At 49.1% G+C, this 16,205-nt stretch overlaps 1 protein-coding gene across 2 annotated transcripts in view; it reads right to left on the bottom strand.

Moving 5' to 3' along the window:
- Positions 1-4,356: 4,356 nt before the first annotated feature.
- Positions 4,357-16,205, bottom strand: part of PDLIM4 (PDZ and LIM domain 4) — a 47,920-nt gene continuing 36,071 nt past the window's right edge. Inside the window, exons 4-7 of one of the 2 annotated variants that reach the window (XM_041398047.1) lie at positions 15,952-16,130; positions 11,793-11,953; positions 7,940-8,060; positions 4,357-7,059 (exon numbers count right to left, since the gene is read on the bottom strand). In XM_041398047.1, the coding sequence (XP_041253981.1) occupies positions 6,855-7,059; positions 7,940-8,060; positions 11,793-11,953; positions 15,952-16,130 (666 nt within the window). In that variant the 3' untranslated portion in view covers positions 4,357-6,854. The remainder of the gene's footprint in view (positions 7,060-7,939; positions 8,061-11,792; positions 11,954-15,951; positions 16,131-16,205) is intronic. The other variant, XM_041398048.1, reaches the window with a different exon arrangement.

Raw genomic sequence — 16,205 nt, 5'->3', positions numbered from 1 at the left:
CTGAGGAGGAGCAGCTGAGGGCGCCAGAGGGGCTCTGGAGTATGGGAGGCTCAGTTGGGGATGTTTTTGCTCTCTAAAACTCCCTGAAAAGAGGAGGTAGTGAGGTGGGGGTTGGTCTCTTCTCCCAAGGAACAAGCAATAGGATGAGAGGAAATGGCCTAAAGTTGTGCAGGGGAGATTTAGGTTGGATATTAGAGAAAATTTGTTTGTGACACTGGCACAGGCAGTGGTGAAGTCACCATCCCTGGAGAGCTTTAACATGCATGAAGATATGGCACTTGGGGACATGGTTTAGTGGTGGGGGCTTTTTTCATCAAAACAATTCTATTATTTTACCACAGCCTTATAAAACACATTTTCAGCTATTAAATGAAGAGCAGTGTGTGGGAAATGAGCTCAGGGAAATTCCTTTAAACTGAAGACAGATGCCAAGGAGCCGGCAGAGCAAAGGAGGAGTACTTCATTATAGGGGAGATGGAACAAATCTTTGAATGGCTGAGACACCACCTCTAGTGCAGGCACTGGGTTCTTGTGGGAGCAGGAAGCTGCTCTGATGGCTGCTGGATGCCACAAGCTGCCCTGAGCTGTGGAGGAGCCCAACTGCTGCTCGTGCAGTCACATCACCCTCACCCAGTGTGCCACTGTGCCACTGCTGGCATCAGAGCTCCTGCTCTGCTCCAGAGTGGGGTGGTGCTGTCCCCAGCAGCTCTGCTCTTTCTGCTAGGGCAAAGCCCCTTTGAAGGGATCCTGTGCTGTGGTGGGACAGCTGTGCCACCCTCCCAGCAGCCATCGCGAGAGCTGGGAATTAAGAAAGCACATGATAATTTAGAGTTCTGTGGATTGCATAGCACTTGGATCATGTGGAAATTTACTGATCAACAGGGCAAAGCAAGACCTATTTTGTGCGTGAGCCTGCAGTGTGTCCTCCAAGGGGCTCTGTGCCACGTGCTGGAGCTCCCATGCCACCCTGCTGGAGCGTGGCACAGCCCTGCTCTGGCCAAAGCCCTGGCCTTGCTCTCCTGCCTGCCTGCTGCCCGCCCTGGAGCTGGTGATCACATCCATCACGATCACATCCCACTGGACCAAGAGCACTTGGGAAAAAGTCATCTTTGGCAGCTTTTAAAAAGGCTCTTGACTCACCTCAGCCTTTCTGCTCTCTCCAATACAGTGCAGGTACCCCAGCAGTGCCAAGAGCTGCCTGAGGCTCACTTGAATCCAGCTTGTGGGACTTGGAGCTCTCAGGGACATTATGGCCATCACTTCCCAGTTCCTGCTAGTGGTGAATGAACTTCTCTCCTCCTAAGCAGAGCCCAGCAGACAAGCATTTGGTGTGAATGATTTTTCATCTTATTTGTGGTAGGAATGAATCCTGTAAAAGAGATGAGTGAGGATGCCTGTCTTTAGCACGTGTGTGAGGATTTGGGATAAAGCCTCCCAGAGCCCACCTGCTCCAGTGCAGTCAGCTTTCCCAAGGCTATCCACCTCTCAGGAAACACTTCAGTAATTTTGCTTGGTGCAATGTCACTCCAGCCAGGGAAGGGACATTGCTTTGGCCCCGGTGGGGACCAGCAAACGCTTCCTGTGCAGCAGGAGCACGTTCTGCTCCCTGGCCCCCAGCCTTCGGGCCAGAGCTCAGTGGGTCAGGGCTGCATCCGAGCAAGGAACCGCCAGGGGTCTTGCCAGAGAAGAGACGAGATGCTCAAGCCCATCACTACGGTGTAGAACGACCTCTCCCGGAGAGATCATTGCCAGAAGTTTCCCGAGGCGCTGCCCTCCGGGTGGATTTGGATGTTCTCGTTCGGGAACCGCTGGATATTTCAGTTTTCATCGCTAGATGGAGCAGGAGACAGCACAGCGCCCGGAGAGAGCTCTGCCTTGCCCCATGGCCCTGCACACAGACAGCTCCTCTGCCCCTCATCCCCTCCTCACACCCTTTACAGCCCCCTGCAGCCCATCTGCCCCCACCCATCCTTTACAGCCCCCTGCAGCCCACCTGCCCCCACCCATCCTTTACAGCCCCCTAAAGCCCAGGCACACCCACTTACCACCATCTCCCCTACAGATCCCACACATTCCTCTACACATCATGCATCCAATGCCCTCCTTTACATCCCCTGCACTCCCCCAGATGTTGGGAAAACCCCTGGAGCATGTTGCCTGAGGAGCTGGGACTCTCCATGCCAACACCTCTTGGGAGGGTCATAGTGGCTGGTGCTGCCTGGGGACAGGGGCACGGTGTGAGTGGCCTCTGGATCCAGCTGGATTTTCCAGTCGTGGTATCCAGGTCCCACTGGTGAGCTCAAGCCCTCCCAGCCCATGGTCCCACAGTGCCAGCTTGCATCTCCTCAGAGTCCATCAGTTTGGGGAGGACACACTCACCACTGGCCTCCTGCAACCCTTCAGGTTTGGGAGTGAAGGACGAAGGTGTTTCTTCAGAAAACAGTTGTTCTCATTAATAAAGCCAAAAGCCTGAACCAGGCTTGAGCAGTATCTTTGCAGAGTGAAGTGTGACCCTGTGCCCTGAAAGCAGAACTGGCCCCAGCCCAGGCCCTCCCCACTGGGCTCCCTGCACAAGCAACTGCTTCAGGACTACCTAAAAATTCAGAATATTTAACTGTCCTGGTGGAGAAGCTGGTCCTGGCTGGAAGAGCTCTGAGAGTGTTTGCTGGGGAGAAAGAAAGACAAACAACTTGCAGATAAGTTTCTCTAGAATCAGGAGCAGTTTTCTGGGGTTTACTATACGTGTAGGGAAGATTTTTTTTCCTCCCTAAAGTAATGAAAATAGCTTCTTTCATACATGAGAAAGGGAAGAGAGGGAACTTTTCCAAAGAGCCTCTTTCCCTCAATCCCCCTCCTATGGCACAGGACATTTATCCTCAGAATGGACAAGCTGAGATTTTTCAGTCCCTGGGGCAGACCAGTAGTAACAAAAGCAAAGTTAAACAACTCCAAACAAAAGCTGCAGCAGAACAGGGGTGTGGTGGTGGAAATAATGCATGGCTAAGTAAGAAACTTTAATGATACATGGAAAAAGTTAAACAATTAAAACTTGAATCAGTCTGGCCCTGGTCCCACCTCATTTAGTTAATAAATGCTGTGCTTCATCACGGTGGAGCTTGTGCCTCTTTTTTCCTGAGGAAGAAAGGAGGCTCCCAGTGCTGGGCTGGTCAGAGTAGCTGTGTGGGCAGCAGAGGGTCTGGGGGGCTCCAGAGCTGCCCAGGCTCTCTGTACCCCTCAGTCTCACAGTGGGGATCACTCCAAGGGGCTGAAGTCCCCCAGCATCAATGCCCAGGGCAGAGGGGCTGGGGATGGTGCTGGCTAAACTACAGAAACACATCAACACTTGTGAATAGAAAAACCACTAATTGCAGAATCATAACCATATTAATTATCTCAATATGTGTACAAATTAGACATAGAGTCACATAGACCCACACTGGAAACTTTTTCTTTCCCCTATGGAAACCTTTTCTGCCACATGCAGATCTGCAGAGGTTTTGTCTTTTAAATGTTTTAGGCACATACAGACAACAATTTCCATATATGAACACTTGCCAAATCAAACCTTTTAGGTTAAATATTGGAGGCATTTACCTCATACCCCTTCTGACTTTCCCATACACTCACCCAAACAGTGATTTAAATCCCAATCAACTGTTAAAGCCAGACCCACAGAGATTGAGCTAGAGAAGCAAACATCCCTCTGACACAGCTGCTAACCCCAGCCTGCCCTCACCTCCCACTGCCCCACACTCCCACTGCCCCGTGGGATTCTGTACTCCAAGGGTCAGCAGTAACCTCTCCTTGGGAAGAAGCCCAGCTCACTCCAGCAGGGTCAGCCCCAGCACTGCAGAACTGTGCATCCCAGTCTGATGACAGCCTGGGACATCAGGTGGGAGAAGGTTCCCTTGGAGTGTCACTGTGGCTGATTAAACATCACCAAAATCACTGATTCTTCAGCCTTGTGCAGGGGCAGATGCAGCGCAGCTCTGGACCATCACAGGGTGAGCTGGGTCACACTGGTGGAGAGGAGCCAGGCACCAGTGGGGGATCACACAACAGGCAGACACACAGTGGCCTTTCCCACCTCCACACCTGACAGGATGCAGGATCCCAGGCAGGTCACAAGTTAAAAGAACCCCACAGCAATTCCCCCAAAACAGGCCAAACCTCAAACAAGCTGTCAATGAAATGTGGAAAGCAATTCCCATTTGCAATCAGCATGGAGATGCAATTTGTATCTCCAAGATGCTTTCTGAAGTTTATCCAGTGTTGTTCTCACCTGGATGCCAGGGGACCCCCACACATATGGACCAGGCAAAGGCCAAGTGATGTGAGACAAAACCCATAATACAATTTTATTTTTTGTTTCATACAAACAGTACCCTCCCCACATTTTACAGAGTTTAACAGCATTATCTGGTGACAGAGAAGGTGACACTTGCTTGTGGCTGCTCCTGCAAGCCTCACAACAGGAACAGGGTGGCCTGAAACCAGGAAACCATGTGCCCTGGGATGGGCCTGTGTGAGGCAGCTCCAAGCTCTGCAGGGGGATCAGGTGAATTGATTACTCCTAAGAAAGGGTATCATGAGATGCCATGTGGAAATATTGATTTGAGGGAACTTGGGATCATTAGAAGAATAGCTCCATGCCCAGCATTCCCACTGGTGTGGCAGCCCAGCAAGAGCACCAAGGGCACCCTGGCAGCAGCCTGCTCAGCTGGGTGTTTAAAACGAGGGCAATGAACCAACTAATGAACTTCTTGGTGCTCCCTGTATCAGGGCTGCAGATTCCTGGCATCCTGCAGGACATGGCCACCATGCAGGTAGAGACAAACGGGGACAAGAGCCCCAGGGAGTGACAAACAGCACCACTGGCAGCTCCAACTGCCTGCCTGGAAAACAGGGAAGGGCATCCTGTGCCATTCATGTTGTGAGTCTTCCATCATGTAGCTGGGCTGTATTCAGTCCTGGATTTTGGTGAAGCCTGAACTCTCAAGCTACAGGCACAAGAGCTCAAACCAGCAATGTATAAGGATAACAGAGGAATTGAGAATAAATGTTTCTGACAAAGGGACCCTAAGGAGCTCCAAGCAGAGCCCTACAAACCAGGGCAGTAATGCTTCCCACCTGATTGCTATGCTCCTTTACACTTTTCCCAAACATTACCCCCTTCAGAGGGTCCAAGTGACCAAGCAAGGCCACGCAAATGCAAGAAAAACATGTTTCAGCACTGTGGTAAAAATTTCCACGTTTCTTGTACTTTAATAAGTAAAAATTCCTGATGGCAGAAGGAGGGGGAGGTGGATGTCCCCCTGCTAGCAGGAATGCACACAGCCAGCATCTCTGTGGTACCCAGCTGGAAGGAGCCCAGGGCTGCTGGGAGGCTGCGGGGCACGGGGCAGGTGCTGCTGTGTCCCTGTAAGGCACTTCATAAAGAGGTCTAGATGGAGACCAGTAACACCCTAAAATCACTTCTGGGGTGCAGAACCTGTAGAAGAAATTACCTGCTCAGCCCCAACTAGGATCATGCTCCCAAGCCTCCTCCAATCCCCAATTTTCCCTTGTATGGAGAGCCAGGAGTGAAAGGGGTCCTTTGCTCATTACCCCATTTCTTATTTTCCTTTTCCATGGAAGGAAAGCAAGCACAAGCATTTCTTTTTCTCTCCCACATCCTTCCTCTCTCAAAGTGAGGAGGAAGACTACTGACGCTGAGCAAGTTGAGCAAGTCAACTCTCTCTCTCCTCCCTCTAAGTACTAACATGAAAAAAACCCACATTTCTCTAACAAAGAAACATTTCAAGAGCCACAAAATCTTTTCCCTGTCAAATAAAGTGGATGATGGACCTGGCTGAAAGCACAGCCTTGGGAGATGGGTATAAACACAATCCTGCTGTCCTGGGGCCTAGGGATCATCCAAGCTCTGGTTACTCCCTAAGTGCCTGGAGGGATTTTATCACCCCCTCTCTGCTGGGAGACAGACCCAGATAGCAGCAATCTGAGGACCTAGAAATAAAGGACTGCAAAATTATAGCAAAAATTGGGGAATAGTCACAATGGCCAAGGCAAAGGCAGCTGTGGGCAGAAATGTAGGAGGTGAGGATAATTAAAGGGTGCTCCAGACTGCTGCAGTGTCCTTTCAAGGTGTGCTTGAGTCATTAGATGACAGAATAATAAAATTACGAGTAGAAGGAGGAAGAAAAAGGCCTCATCACACACTCAGTGTGGAGATCTCTTGGGAACTCAAATCAGTCCTTGTCAGCCTCAATCTGCCCTGCCCTGGTCCAGAGAGTTTCACTGTAATTACTGTTTTAAGAGACCACCCTTCCTTGGCACATCTGCTGGGATGCAGCTGAGTGAGGCACCCCCTGGTACCGTCCTGACTCTCAGGGGTTGGTTTTTATCACTGGGGCAGCCACAGGACAGGAGATTAGGGTCAGGACATAAGAGACAGCTTCTTTTGTTAAAGTGCCTTATTTTCTTTGAGCTTGTAAAACATCTTCTAAAACATCTTCAGTAGAAGGAAGGCACAAAAAAATAAAAGAAAAAAAAGGAATACAGGTTTTATATGAAAGAGAGTAGAGAATTAATCAATATTTACACAGATCTTGGATAAGATTACAGCACAGACTAATAACCCAACACAGCAAAAAGCAGAGTGTCAAAAAGAAGGGCAAAACCTGTTTGAATGCTTTCAACACCATTCCCCGGAGATCCCAAGTGTAAACTGTTTTATCTAGGAAAAGGCATTTTAACTTGGGCTTTGGTAATGGGGGTTGATTACAGCCCCAGTGCTTGCAGCTGGCAGGAGCACGTGGGTGGGCCACCCCACCTCTCCAGAGCACAGCCCAGCCTCAGACGAGTTCAACTTTAGCGTTTGGATAAACAGCCACCACGTCATATCCTTCGGGGGGCTTAACCCTCTCCTTGGCGTGCGTCTCGCAGTACAGCTGCTCCTCAATGAAGAAATAGCCTCTCTGCTTCAGGTTGAGCCCGCAGTCGTCACACATGAAGCACTCGGGGTGGTAGAGCTTGTCCCGAGCCTTGACAATGGTGCCCCTGGGAGAGACCGGGAGAGTTCAAGTCAGGTGGAGAATCAAGGAGCATGAGCAGCTTTTCCTGCTGCCTCAAGTGAAACAGTAAGTGGAGGAAAGCAGCATGCAGGGACATGTTATCAGGGGTTCTCAGCCCACCCAAAGCTGCCACCTCACTCCAGGTGTGGCTTCACTGTGCTTCTGCAGGGATGGATGCTCCACACCCAGCAGCACTGCTCCACAGTGTGATGCAAAAGAGAGCCTTAAATACCTACACTCAGCCTGGATCTGAAAATCAGGAGCCAGCATCCTTCAAGGACTGGGGCTGAGCACCTGCAGGCACTATGACTTGTGGAGCAGAGACCCTCACTCAGCACCAGCAAGAATATGGTTACAGGCATTAGCACAGATCACACTCAGCCAGCAAATTTGGCTCGAGCAGGATGTAAATTACAGCAGAACATAAATTACAACAGGTCATAAATTACAACAAACAAAGCAGAAAACACCTATACATTCTGAAATAAACATCCATCTGTCAGAGAGTAACTCTTCAACAAACAAACAAAACAGCTGTCTTCTCAACACTCAAGGTGTTTCTCCCACTAACCCTTGTAAGGCAGTGAAGGAGTGCTTGGTGCCGTGGTGCTATTCATAGTCCCTGGGCAGCTACTATGATAAGTAGGGCACAAACCATCCTATAAATCATCCCCTGTGAGATTCCCTTAAAAGGGGCAATCCAAACTGTATTGCTCAGATTTAGATGTGTTTAGAAAAAAACAGAAGGGGATTCAAGGTACTCTGCTATAAATTCTAACCCATGTGCCTGGCAGGACCCATCCCAGCCGTGTCCCAGTGTCACTGTCCCCACTGCACCGAGGGCTTTGGTGAGGCATGACACTCACACGATGCCATTCCTGCAGCGGGTGCACTCGGGAAGCATCTGCAGCCCCGACATGGGGCCACCAAGCTTTGGCACCGGGGACTTGATGTTCCTGGGGTTGCTCAGTTTGTCGAGTTTTTCACCTGCCAAGAATTATAAAAGACACAGATTAAAAACTCGGCCTCTCAGGGCTGGTTTTTTTTCCCTCTTCTTTCTTCTTCTTCCTTTTTTTTTTCTCCTTTTCCCTTATGGAGTCAGAAGAGCCTGCCTATCATAACTGGACCTGCAACTCCATTGGAAGTTCCAGAACAGCACCAGCTCAACAGACATGGACCTGTCAAAATGCAAAGCAGCTGTGATCTAGAGACGAGAGGTTAATTTGGCTGTAATACTACTTACTTAGTTAAAAATCATAAAGTGAAGAGCTCAGAAAAGCAACCCCCCCCCCACACCAAAAAAAAAAAAAAAGGTTCCATCACAGCAACATTTCAGGTACACTTGGTAGACCCACCATCTTTCGAGGAGATATAGATGAAAGAATTTCAAAGAATGAGGCAAATTGAACTAAACAATAATAGAATCATATCCACTTTTCTTCCTAGAGCACACATTTAAGCTCAAATAATCTAAACCAACATACTGTGATAGAAGGTGAGGTCTTCTGAGGCACCAGGCCTCCTTTCATGAAGGTCCAACAACGGGAAAGGAAGCAATGAAGATTTTGTGCATGTGAAAAATATCATAGCAGAATTTTCAGTGTTGCTGCTCCCACTCCCTACAGACCATCTACCATCTGCCCTCCGATTCTGGGACAACACCAACATGCTTGTCGCCGACTCCTGGCATACTTAAAAGCTTCCAGTATTGACTTCATGGTTTTCCACAGCTGACAACTGACTGGTCTGTTTGGCATATATTGATCTATGGTTCCTCTGTGATTGCCTAAGGTTGTAGAAAGGAAAAGCTCATGAAGAAGGACCAGCTGGCCCATAGTTTGGAAAAGCAGCAGAGGAGCTCTTGGATGAACAAGTCATTCTCCAGAGTTCTAATTTGCCACACTCCCTGAGCTTCCAAGGTGTTTCAGTCCAGGGTCCACTGTAAACATGTGCTTCAAGCCCTGATGCCCAGAAGGTCTCAGCAGGCCACAAGCACTTTCTGATCAAGGTATTTGCACATACTCACTGCCAGTTTTGGCAGCTTCAGAGCAAAATCCAGTGCAAGAGCCTCCCATAGCTCCGGGATCATCTCTGCCTTTCCTAAAGGGAACTTTTAGTACCTGGAGCCTGATACATCACTGCTGGTTGCTCACAGACCCTGGGCAGGGTCACACCACAGATACATTTTGAAGAGCGTTACTCAGAAAAGAGACCTCTGCTCTCCTGTCTAGTGTGTCTCAGGAGTGCTTATTGTCCTGGGCCCAGATGGGAAGGAGGGTGCACCCCTCACTCATCCTCTGGGGTGCACAGGCACCTTCACACCACTGCCCCCCTCTCCAGCCATGGCTCTGACACAGAAGCCAACACTGCCAGCAGTTCCAGCCAAGTGAGTAAACCAAAAGGACCAACTTCCCACCAGACCCCACCTCCCCAAAATACAACACAGTGTTTGGCAATGCCAAGAGCTTTCATACATGCAAGAGTGCCTGCTCAAGAGCAGAGCAGGGCTACTCCACCCCAGGAGTTCCCCCAGCAGTTGGCTGGCTCCAGCCAAGCCCCTTGTTGAATCCTTCCGCTGCCTTGCTGGGAATAAACTGAAGCAACTGCTCAAGCTGTTGGCTTCCCCCAGCATGAGACACAGCGTGCTTGGACTAGACAGCCTCATCTGCCAACATTTAACAGTTAAGCTGTCACTGCCTCTCATGCAGAGTGCTTGGATAAGCTGCTTAAAAAAGGAAAGAAGATAAAAAAAAAACCCACGGGATTTTACAGCAAAATGAACCCTGCAGAGAAGGCTGCTTCCCATTTTCTTGAACTGTGTATCATTTCCTTCTATTTACCAGCCCAGTCTCATGGTGATTTATGATCTTCAGCAAGGCAGAAAAATGCTTTAACTCCACAGCCTCAACCATGCCATCCCCGTTATGGCTGGTGTTTTTTGTCCTTTCTGGGTTATGGGTGCCTATGAGGGTGGGCACCGCCATTCCTCCAGCCTCCACCTCAGCACAAAGCATTGCTCCCTAAGGGTGTGCAACAGGGCTAAAATGCTTCCAGTAGGAACACATCCCATATAAAACAGGTCGTTGTCCAAGACACAGCTCCTTGGGAGAGGAGAGCTTGACTTTAAAAGGAGAATGCAGAGCAGGCTCAGGTCAAAATGTGTAATTTTAGGCTTAAGGAAAAAGGAACAGGGGTGGCAGCTGTAAAACAAACCCAGCAGGAACGCTTAGGATTGAAAACGTGCTGGAACATCACAGAACTTCATGCCAAGCAGAGATGCTTTTCACCTAATTTCTCATCCCTTGTGAAATAAACAGTGTTGGAATGACCAAGGCATAAGAGAGCCTGTGCCTGCAGGCAGTCACACATCCCCTCCACACTACTGAGAGGGAGAATGGTAGAGCCCAGGTGACAGTGACTGCTCCAGCCTGTCCCATACTGGCTGGTACCCGAAAGCAGCCTGTCAGGCTCCAGTCAAACCCACAGTGTTGCACTGGTGATGGGCTAGAGCCAAGAGAATGCTGATGAGCACACATCCAGGACTGGCTGCACAGTCCCAGGATGTGGGGACTTGTCCTGGCACCTCTTTGTTCCCCAGCCTTTTCTTTCTCCCGTCCTCCTAGCTCTGGGTTTCGGCCAGCCCAGGGCTGTGGGATACAGGGGGAGGCAGGAGCAAACCAGCAAAGCCTGAATTTTGTTCCTTTCCCTGGCACAGAGAAGGGAGGAACGCAGCAGCATTACTAAGTGGGATTAACACAGTCACTTCCCATTTACTTCTTCCTAACAAGGAGACTGGGGAAGCAGATTTGTCCTTGCTCTTGGAGGTCTTGAAGGACCTGAAGGTCCAACTGGGGCCTGTATTTAACATCAGTTTTTCTGTCAATCCAGGGGCTGTAATACTATAAAAGATAATAATATACCCAGTGTTTCTGAGGTTGATCCTATCTCATGCTTTGCAACTATGGCTCAGTCCCACTGAGAAAACCAATACTGGTGGAATTCCATGTTGATCAGAAGTTATCTGCAATTGTGTTTTTTGTGAAGCAAGAACCAACATCCTTCTAGTCAAAGAACAGACTTCACCAACATTTTAGACAAACAGAAACTGAAATGCAACAGCCCAACTCACTACCTCTCACGGCTCCATAATGAGATTTACAGCAGTTGGTATTTTCTCATAAAAGAGATGTTCCTGGATTCACATGATTGCACTACGGGGCCCTTGGAAGGAAACAGAAAGAGGGGTCTTGCCCTGTAAAACTGTAAAGCAAAGATTAAAAGTTTGAACATAAAAGCCCCAATAGATTTAATGGTGAAAGGCAAATAAAATAAAAAAAAAAGCTGAAATGTATAGATTGGGATCTTATTATTTAATGTGTTAAAGAGAAGGGCAGGAAGCTGTGACAGAACTGAGAAGTGAGCCAAGAGCTCCTGATTTCTATCCCTGCCTTGCTGAGGACCATCCCACGTCCTTATGCAAATGCCATTTACTTCACCAGACCAGGCTCTCCAACAGTGATCTTACACAACTGCTTAAGGCCATCACATTTCATAAACCATCCCAGAAAACAGCTGCCATGCTGCTTACAAACCCAGCTTTCACACAGGGCTCAAGTCAGCCACAACATTTGGTAAGCAGGAGTATGTGAAACACTGATTTGAAACCTGCCATCCCGGTGGTCTCCTCACAGGAGGGTGCTCGGGTGCCAACCTCCTTACCATTCTCACTGGCCTCCAACATGCCCTGTAAGTACCGGAAGGATCCAGACTGCTTTGGCTCTGAAATGGGCTTTTCATAATCCTGAAGCATCTTGTAGACGTCTGACTCCACATCAATCCCATTTCTGTTCCGTGGGAGAGACTTCACGGGGTCAATGCTGCTTTAAAGCAAAGAAAGAAAGGCTCAAGTCAAACAGAAGCAGCTACTGTCAGCTCATCAGGGAGGTACTGAAATCTCCACATTCCCACAGATTCAATTAAGCACCTCTGTTCTCATGTGTTTCCCTGCCTGAAGGTATGTCTGGCACAGGAACAGTTGCTGAACCAAGGAGGTTAAACTCGTTCCCTGTTGGGCTTCAATTGAGCAACACAGCAAGGGCTGGCCCAGTTACCAGATGCCTTCAGGAAAGAGGACAGCTGCTTGCAAATGCTGTAAATTGCTTTGCTACCTAAGGAATTTATTGATAAACTGGGAAAAAAATATGCATTTCATTAACTATGTAGGGCCAGGACATGCACCCACCCCTTGCAAGGGCATCTGGAGAGTGTGTGCCAGGCAGGACAGCAAAATCCCTCACCACCCACAAGTGCTTCCTGTGAAGCTGGTGTTACTGTAGATACATCACAAACACAGAGCACAGCTTAACTGAGAAAACTACCTCACCAGGGAGGGGAACACTGGGGCTGCCCTGTAACCCCCACCTCCTGCCTTCAGCCTGGAGCTGCTCCTGGTCTGTATGAGGAGCATTCGGGATGCACAGACAACAAACAGCAATTTAAACCATTATTCCAGTCCAATTCATCAAAACATGAAAAGCATGGTCTGGAATCAAATATATTTCAGGTACATGCTTAAATGTCCTACTGAGAAAAGCTGAATCCAAGTGCTGTTGTGCTCCAGAGGCCCCAATACACAGCACAGCTCCAGGGGAAGGGGCTCCTCTTCCTTTTTATAGAGCAGGTCATCAAGGTCATTATAAAACCAATAGAAATAGCAAGAGCCCTGAACTCCATCAGCTTCACATACTTTAGCTATCATCTGGATCATTTTCTCCACCAGTGTTATATTCACATCTACTTAAACAAATAAACAAAAGAAATAACATTCACTTTCAAAGAAAGAAAGAGAAAAAAACCTCCAGACAAAAATCACTTCCAAAGAATGGCTAGAGCTCCACATTCTGGTAGTGACTGCCCAGCAGCTCTGCTCCCTGCGGGAGGTGAGGGCCAGCCTGGGTGAGGGGGCTGAGCCATGCTGGTACAGAGCCATGGACCCATCCCCTCGACTCCCAGCCAGTCCAAACCCCATAGGTGTGCTCCAAGTGCTTCTTTACCCTGCTACAGCTCATTCCTACATCAATTCACACATTTTCAATGGGAAAGGGCGTGCTTTGGCCAGCTGTGTTAATTTGGCCCACAAGGGTAGCTTCTGTGAGAAGCTGCTAGAAGTTTCCACCATGACAAACCAATCTCTGATGGCTCTGAAGTTGGATATGCTGCTGGCCCAATGAGAGAAGCTGGTAATGCCTCTGTGATGACATATTTAAGAAGAAAATCAAAACGATGCAGGGGCAGATTTTCCAGGGATGGCAAGGCACTGCTGCTGGGGTCCATCCCTGGCACGGTCCGTGGCGATACGTGGCCGCGGCTGCCGCCATCTCGGCACGGCCCGTGGTGAGCCTTGCCTTGCCTGCCCAGCCACGCCTGGCCAGCTGCACTGCAGGCAGAGGGGCAGGGGGGCAGTGGCTTCTCCTTCCCCGTGCCATGCAGGGAAGAGAGGCGTTAAACAGCGCTGGCACCATGGCTACCACTGCTGGCTCCATGGCGGCAGGGCCTGGCCTGTGCTGGAAACATGGCCAGTGACTCCCTGACACTGAACCAAGTTGATATCAACCCTCCTGTGCTGCAGGATCTTGCAGGAATCTTTGAATGAGTGGAACTTGTTGACAATGGTATCTATGAGGAGCAGCTTTTCTTCTAGTCGGAGAAGTGGAAGAAGTGAGGACATGTGAGGGAAAACAACATGGCAGCACCAAGGTCAGTGGAAAAGGGGGAGGAGGTGTTCCAGGCATTGGAGCGAGATTCCTCTGCAGGCCCTGGTGAAGACTATGGTGAAACAAACTGTCCCCTGTAGTGCAGGAAGTCCATGGGGGATGCAGAGATCCACTCACAGCCCATGGGAGAAGTGCTCACGGCAGAGCAGGTGGGTGCCAGAGAAAGCTGTGATCCAGTGGGAGACACGAATGGAGAGAGGGCTCCTGCTTCCAGAGACAGAGAGAGGGGCCTTGCTTTCAAACCAGAGCAGCCTGTCCTTACAGGACTGCACCCTGTGGACGAGTGATCCACGCCACAACGGTTTTGGGAACACTTGTTTGCCTGTGGGAGGGACTCACAGCACAGCAGAGACTCCTGTCCCTGAGCAAACAGAAGATCTCGAGTGACAAACTGACAAAAACCCCCACACCCTGTCTCCCTGCACTGTCAGTGGGAAGGAGGGAGGGGCTGGAGGGGAAAAAAGGTGTTTTAGAGGCTTATTTTACTTCTCATTAGCCACCTCTTACTCAGTTAATACATTTACTTTATACCTTTAAATTTGAACCTGTTTTGCCCTTAGAGTGTTTTCTCCCAGTCCCCATCCCAACCCATGAGCCCTTTGTTATTTCTTTTTCACTCTCCTCTACCCACCTGAAAGCCAGAGAGGGTAAGCAAGTGATTTTAGTGGTGCCTGGCATTTGGCCAGTGTCAAACCATGACACCAGCCCAGCCTCATCAAAGGAAATGTACTCCAATTCAAAGAAAATTCCTACCCCAACTCTACTCAAAGACCCAAGTGAATGTCCTGGCTTTAAGCTCATTTGCAGATAACACCAGATTTGGTTCTCTATTTTTTGTGCAGTTCTCCTCTTTCCAACTTCAATAACTTTCCCGGAGCAGCACAGGGAATGAGCTGGCTTGCTGCATCACTGAAATACAGATTCATGCAGACACAGAGTTCCCAAGCTGAAAAGAAACTCTCTTTGCATGTGATACAGACATTACTTTCTTGCAGGATATTTTGCCAGTTTGGAAGAACATAAATCAAGATCCTCATAAGCCATGTGAAAGCATCCCAGTCCACAACCTGGCTTGTCTCAAAGTCTGAGTTATTCACCCAAACCATTCTTGGCTACACAAAAGCCTTTTCTTTCCTAGGAGCATTATTTATTTCTCAGCCTCCCGGACAGCTGCACTGAGCAGATCTTACACTTATAAACATCCCAGTTACTGGAGTTCATCCTTTCAGCCAATATCTCCAGCTTCCAGGGCAAGTATTGGCTCCTGGCTCTGCGGCAAGGTGATCCCCACTCCTAGGAGGGCAGCACCCTCCATCCTGCCTTGGAGATACACTTTGAAAAAACAAAATATTATTGTCTATGACACTTACAGAGCCATGGAATTGTTTAGGTTAGAAAAGCCCTCTAAGATCATCAAGCCAAACCATTCCCCCAGCACTACCAAGGCCACCAGTAAACCATGTCCCCAAGAGAAACATCCACATGTCTGTTAAGTCTCTCCAAGCATGGTGACTCCACCACTGCCCCAGGCAGTCTGTGCCAGGGCTTGACAACCTTGTCGGTGAAGAAATTTTTGCTAATATCCAATTTAAACTTCTCCTCCTTTTGTCTTCCTTGGCATTAATCCCAGCTGGGAGACCGCACCTAGGGGCCACTAATCTACCAACTCACATCAGCAACAGAAGGATCTTAACAGAGATCTGGACAGTGAGCACCTTCACCAAGATGCATATCTGAGCATTGCTTCAGCATCACAAGCGCCAATTTAATGTTGCAGTTGTTACCTATGTAGATGTGGCCATTTTGTTCAGAAATTGGTGTCTCCAGACCTTTTTATTTTTTCATTTTGTTTAGTTAGCTTAGTTTGTTTTCTCCTCCCACCTACACTTGACCAACAGAGCAGGGGTCCAGCCCAGCATCTTGCTGGACTTGGCAGAGTTAGGTCAATGGTTAGACAGGATGATCTTGAAGGTCTTTGCAACTGAGTTAGTCTAAGATTTCATGATCTCAGGAGCCTGAAGAGCACAACAGCCTCTGTGCACTCCCTGAACCTTAGTTTGCAGGAGCAGCAGCAGATGCAGAGCCAAGCCCTGCCCTGGTCCTACCTGTGTGCAGGAGTGATGTGGAGTCCACTCAGCTGGCCTGGAAGGGCTGACTCGGAGCTGTTGTTTGTGTAGAGCCGGGTTGGTTGGTGATGCTGCATGTTCAGCATCTGCTTGCTGTCCACAGGGCTGCCCCCAGCTCCATGGGGCATCGACCTCCTGCTCTGGGCAGGGCCACTGTCCTGCAAGAGAAAGAAAGCAGAAAACCTCAGATTTATAGAGTGTGATGTACATGGAGGGGCTGTGTTGGGACATGC

This window comes from Onychostruthus taczanowskii, unplaced genomic scaffold (genome assembly GCF_017590055.1).
Source record: "Onychostruthus taczanowskii isolate IOZ18803 unplaced genomic scaffold, ASM1759005v1 scaffold14, whole genome shotgun sequence".
In the NCBI taxonomy this organism is placed as follows: domain Eukaryota; kingdom Metazoa; phylum Chordata; class Aves; order Passeriformes; family Passeridae; genus Onychostruthus; species Onychostruthus taczanowskii.
Note: the sequence above shows the minus strand (reverse complement) of the source record. Positions and strands in the feature narration are given on the sequence as shown.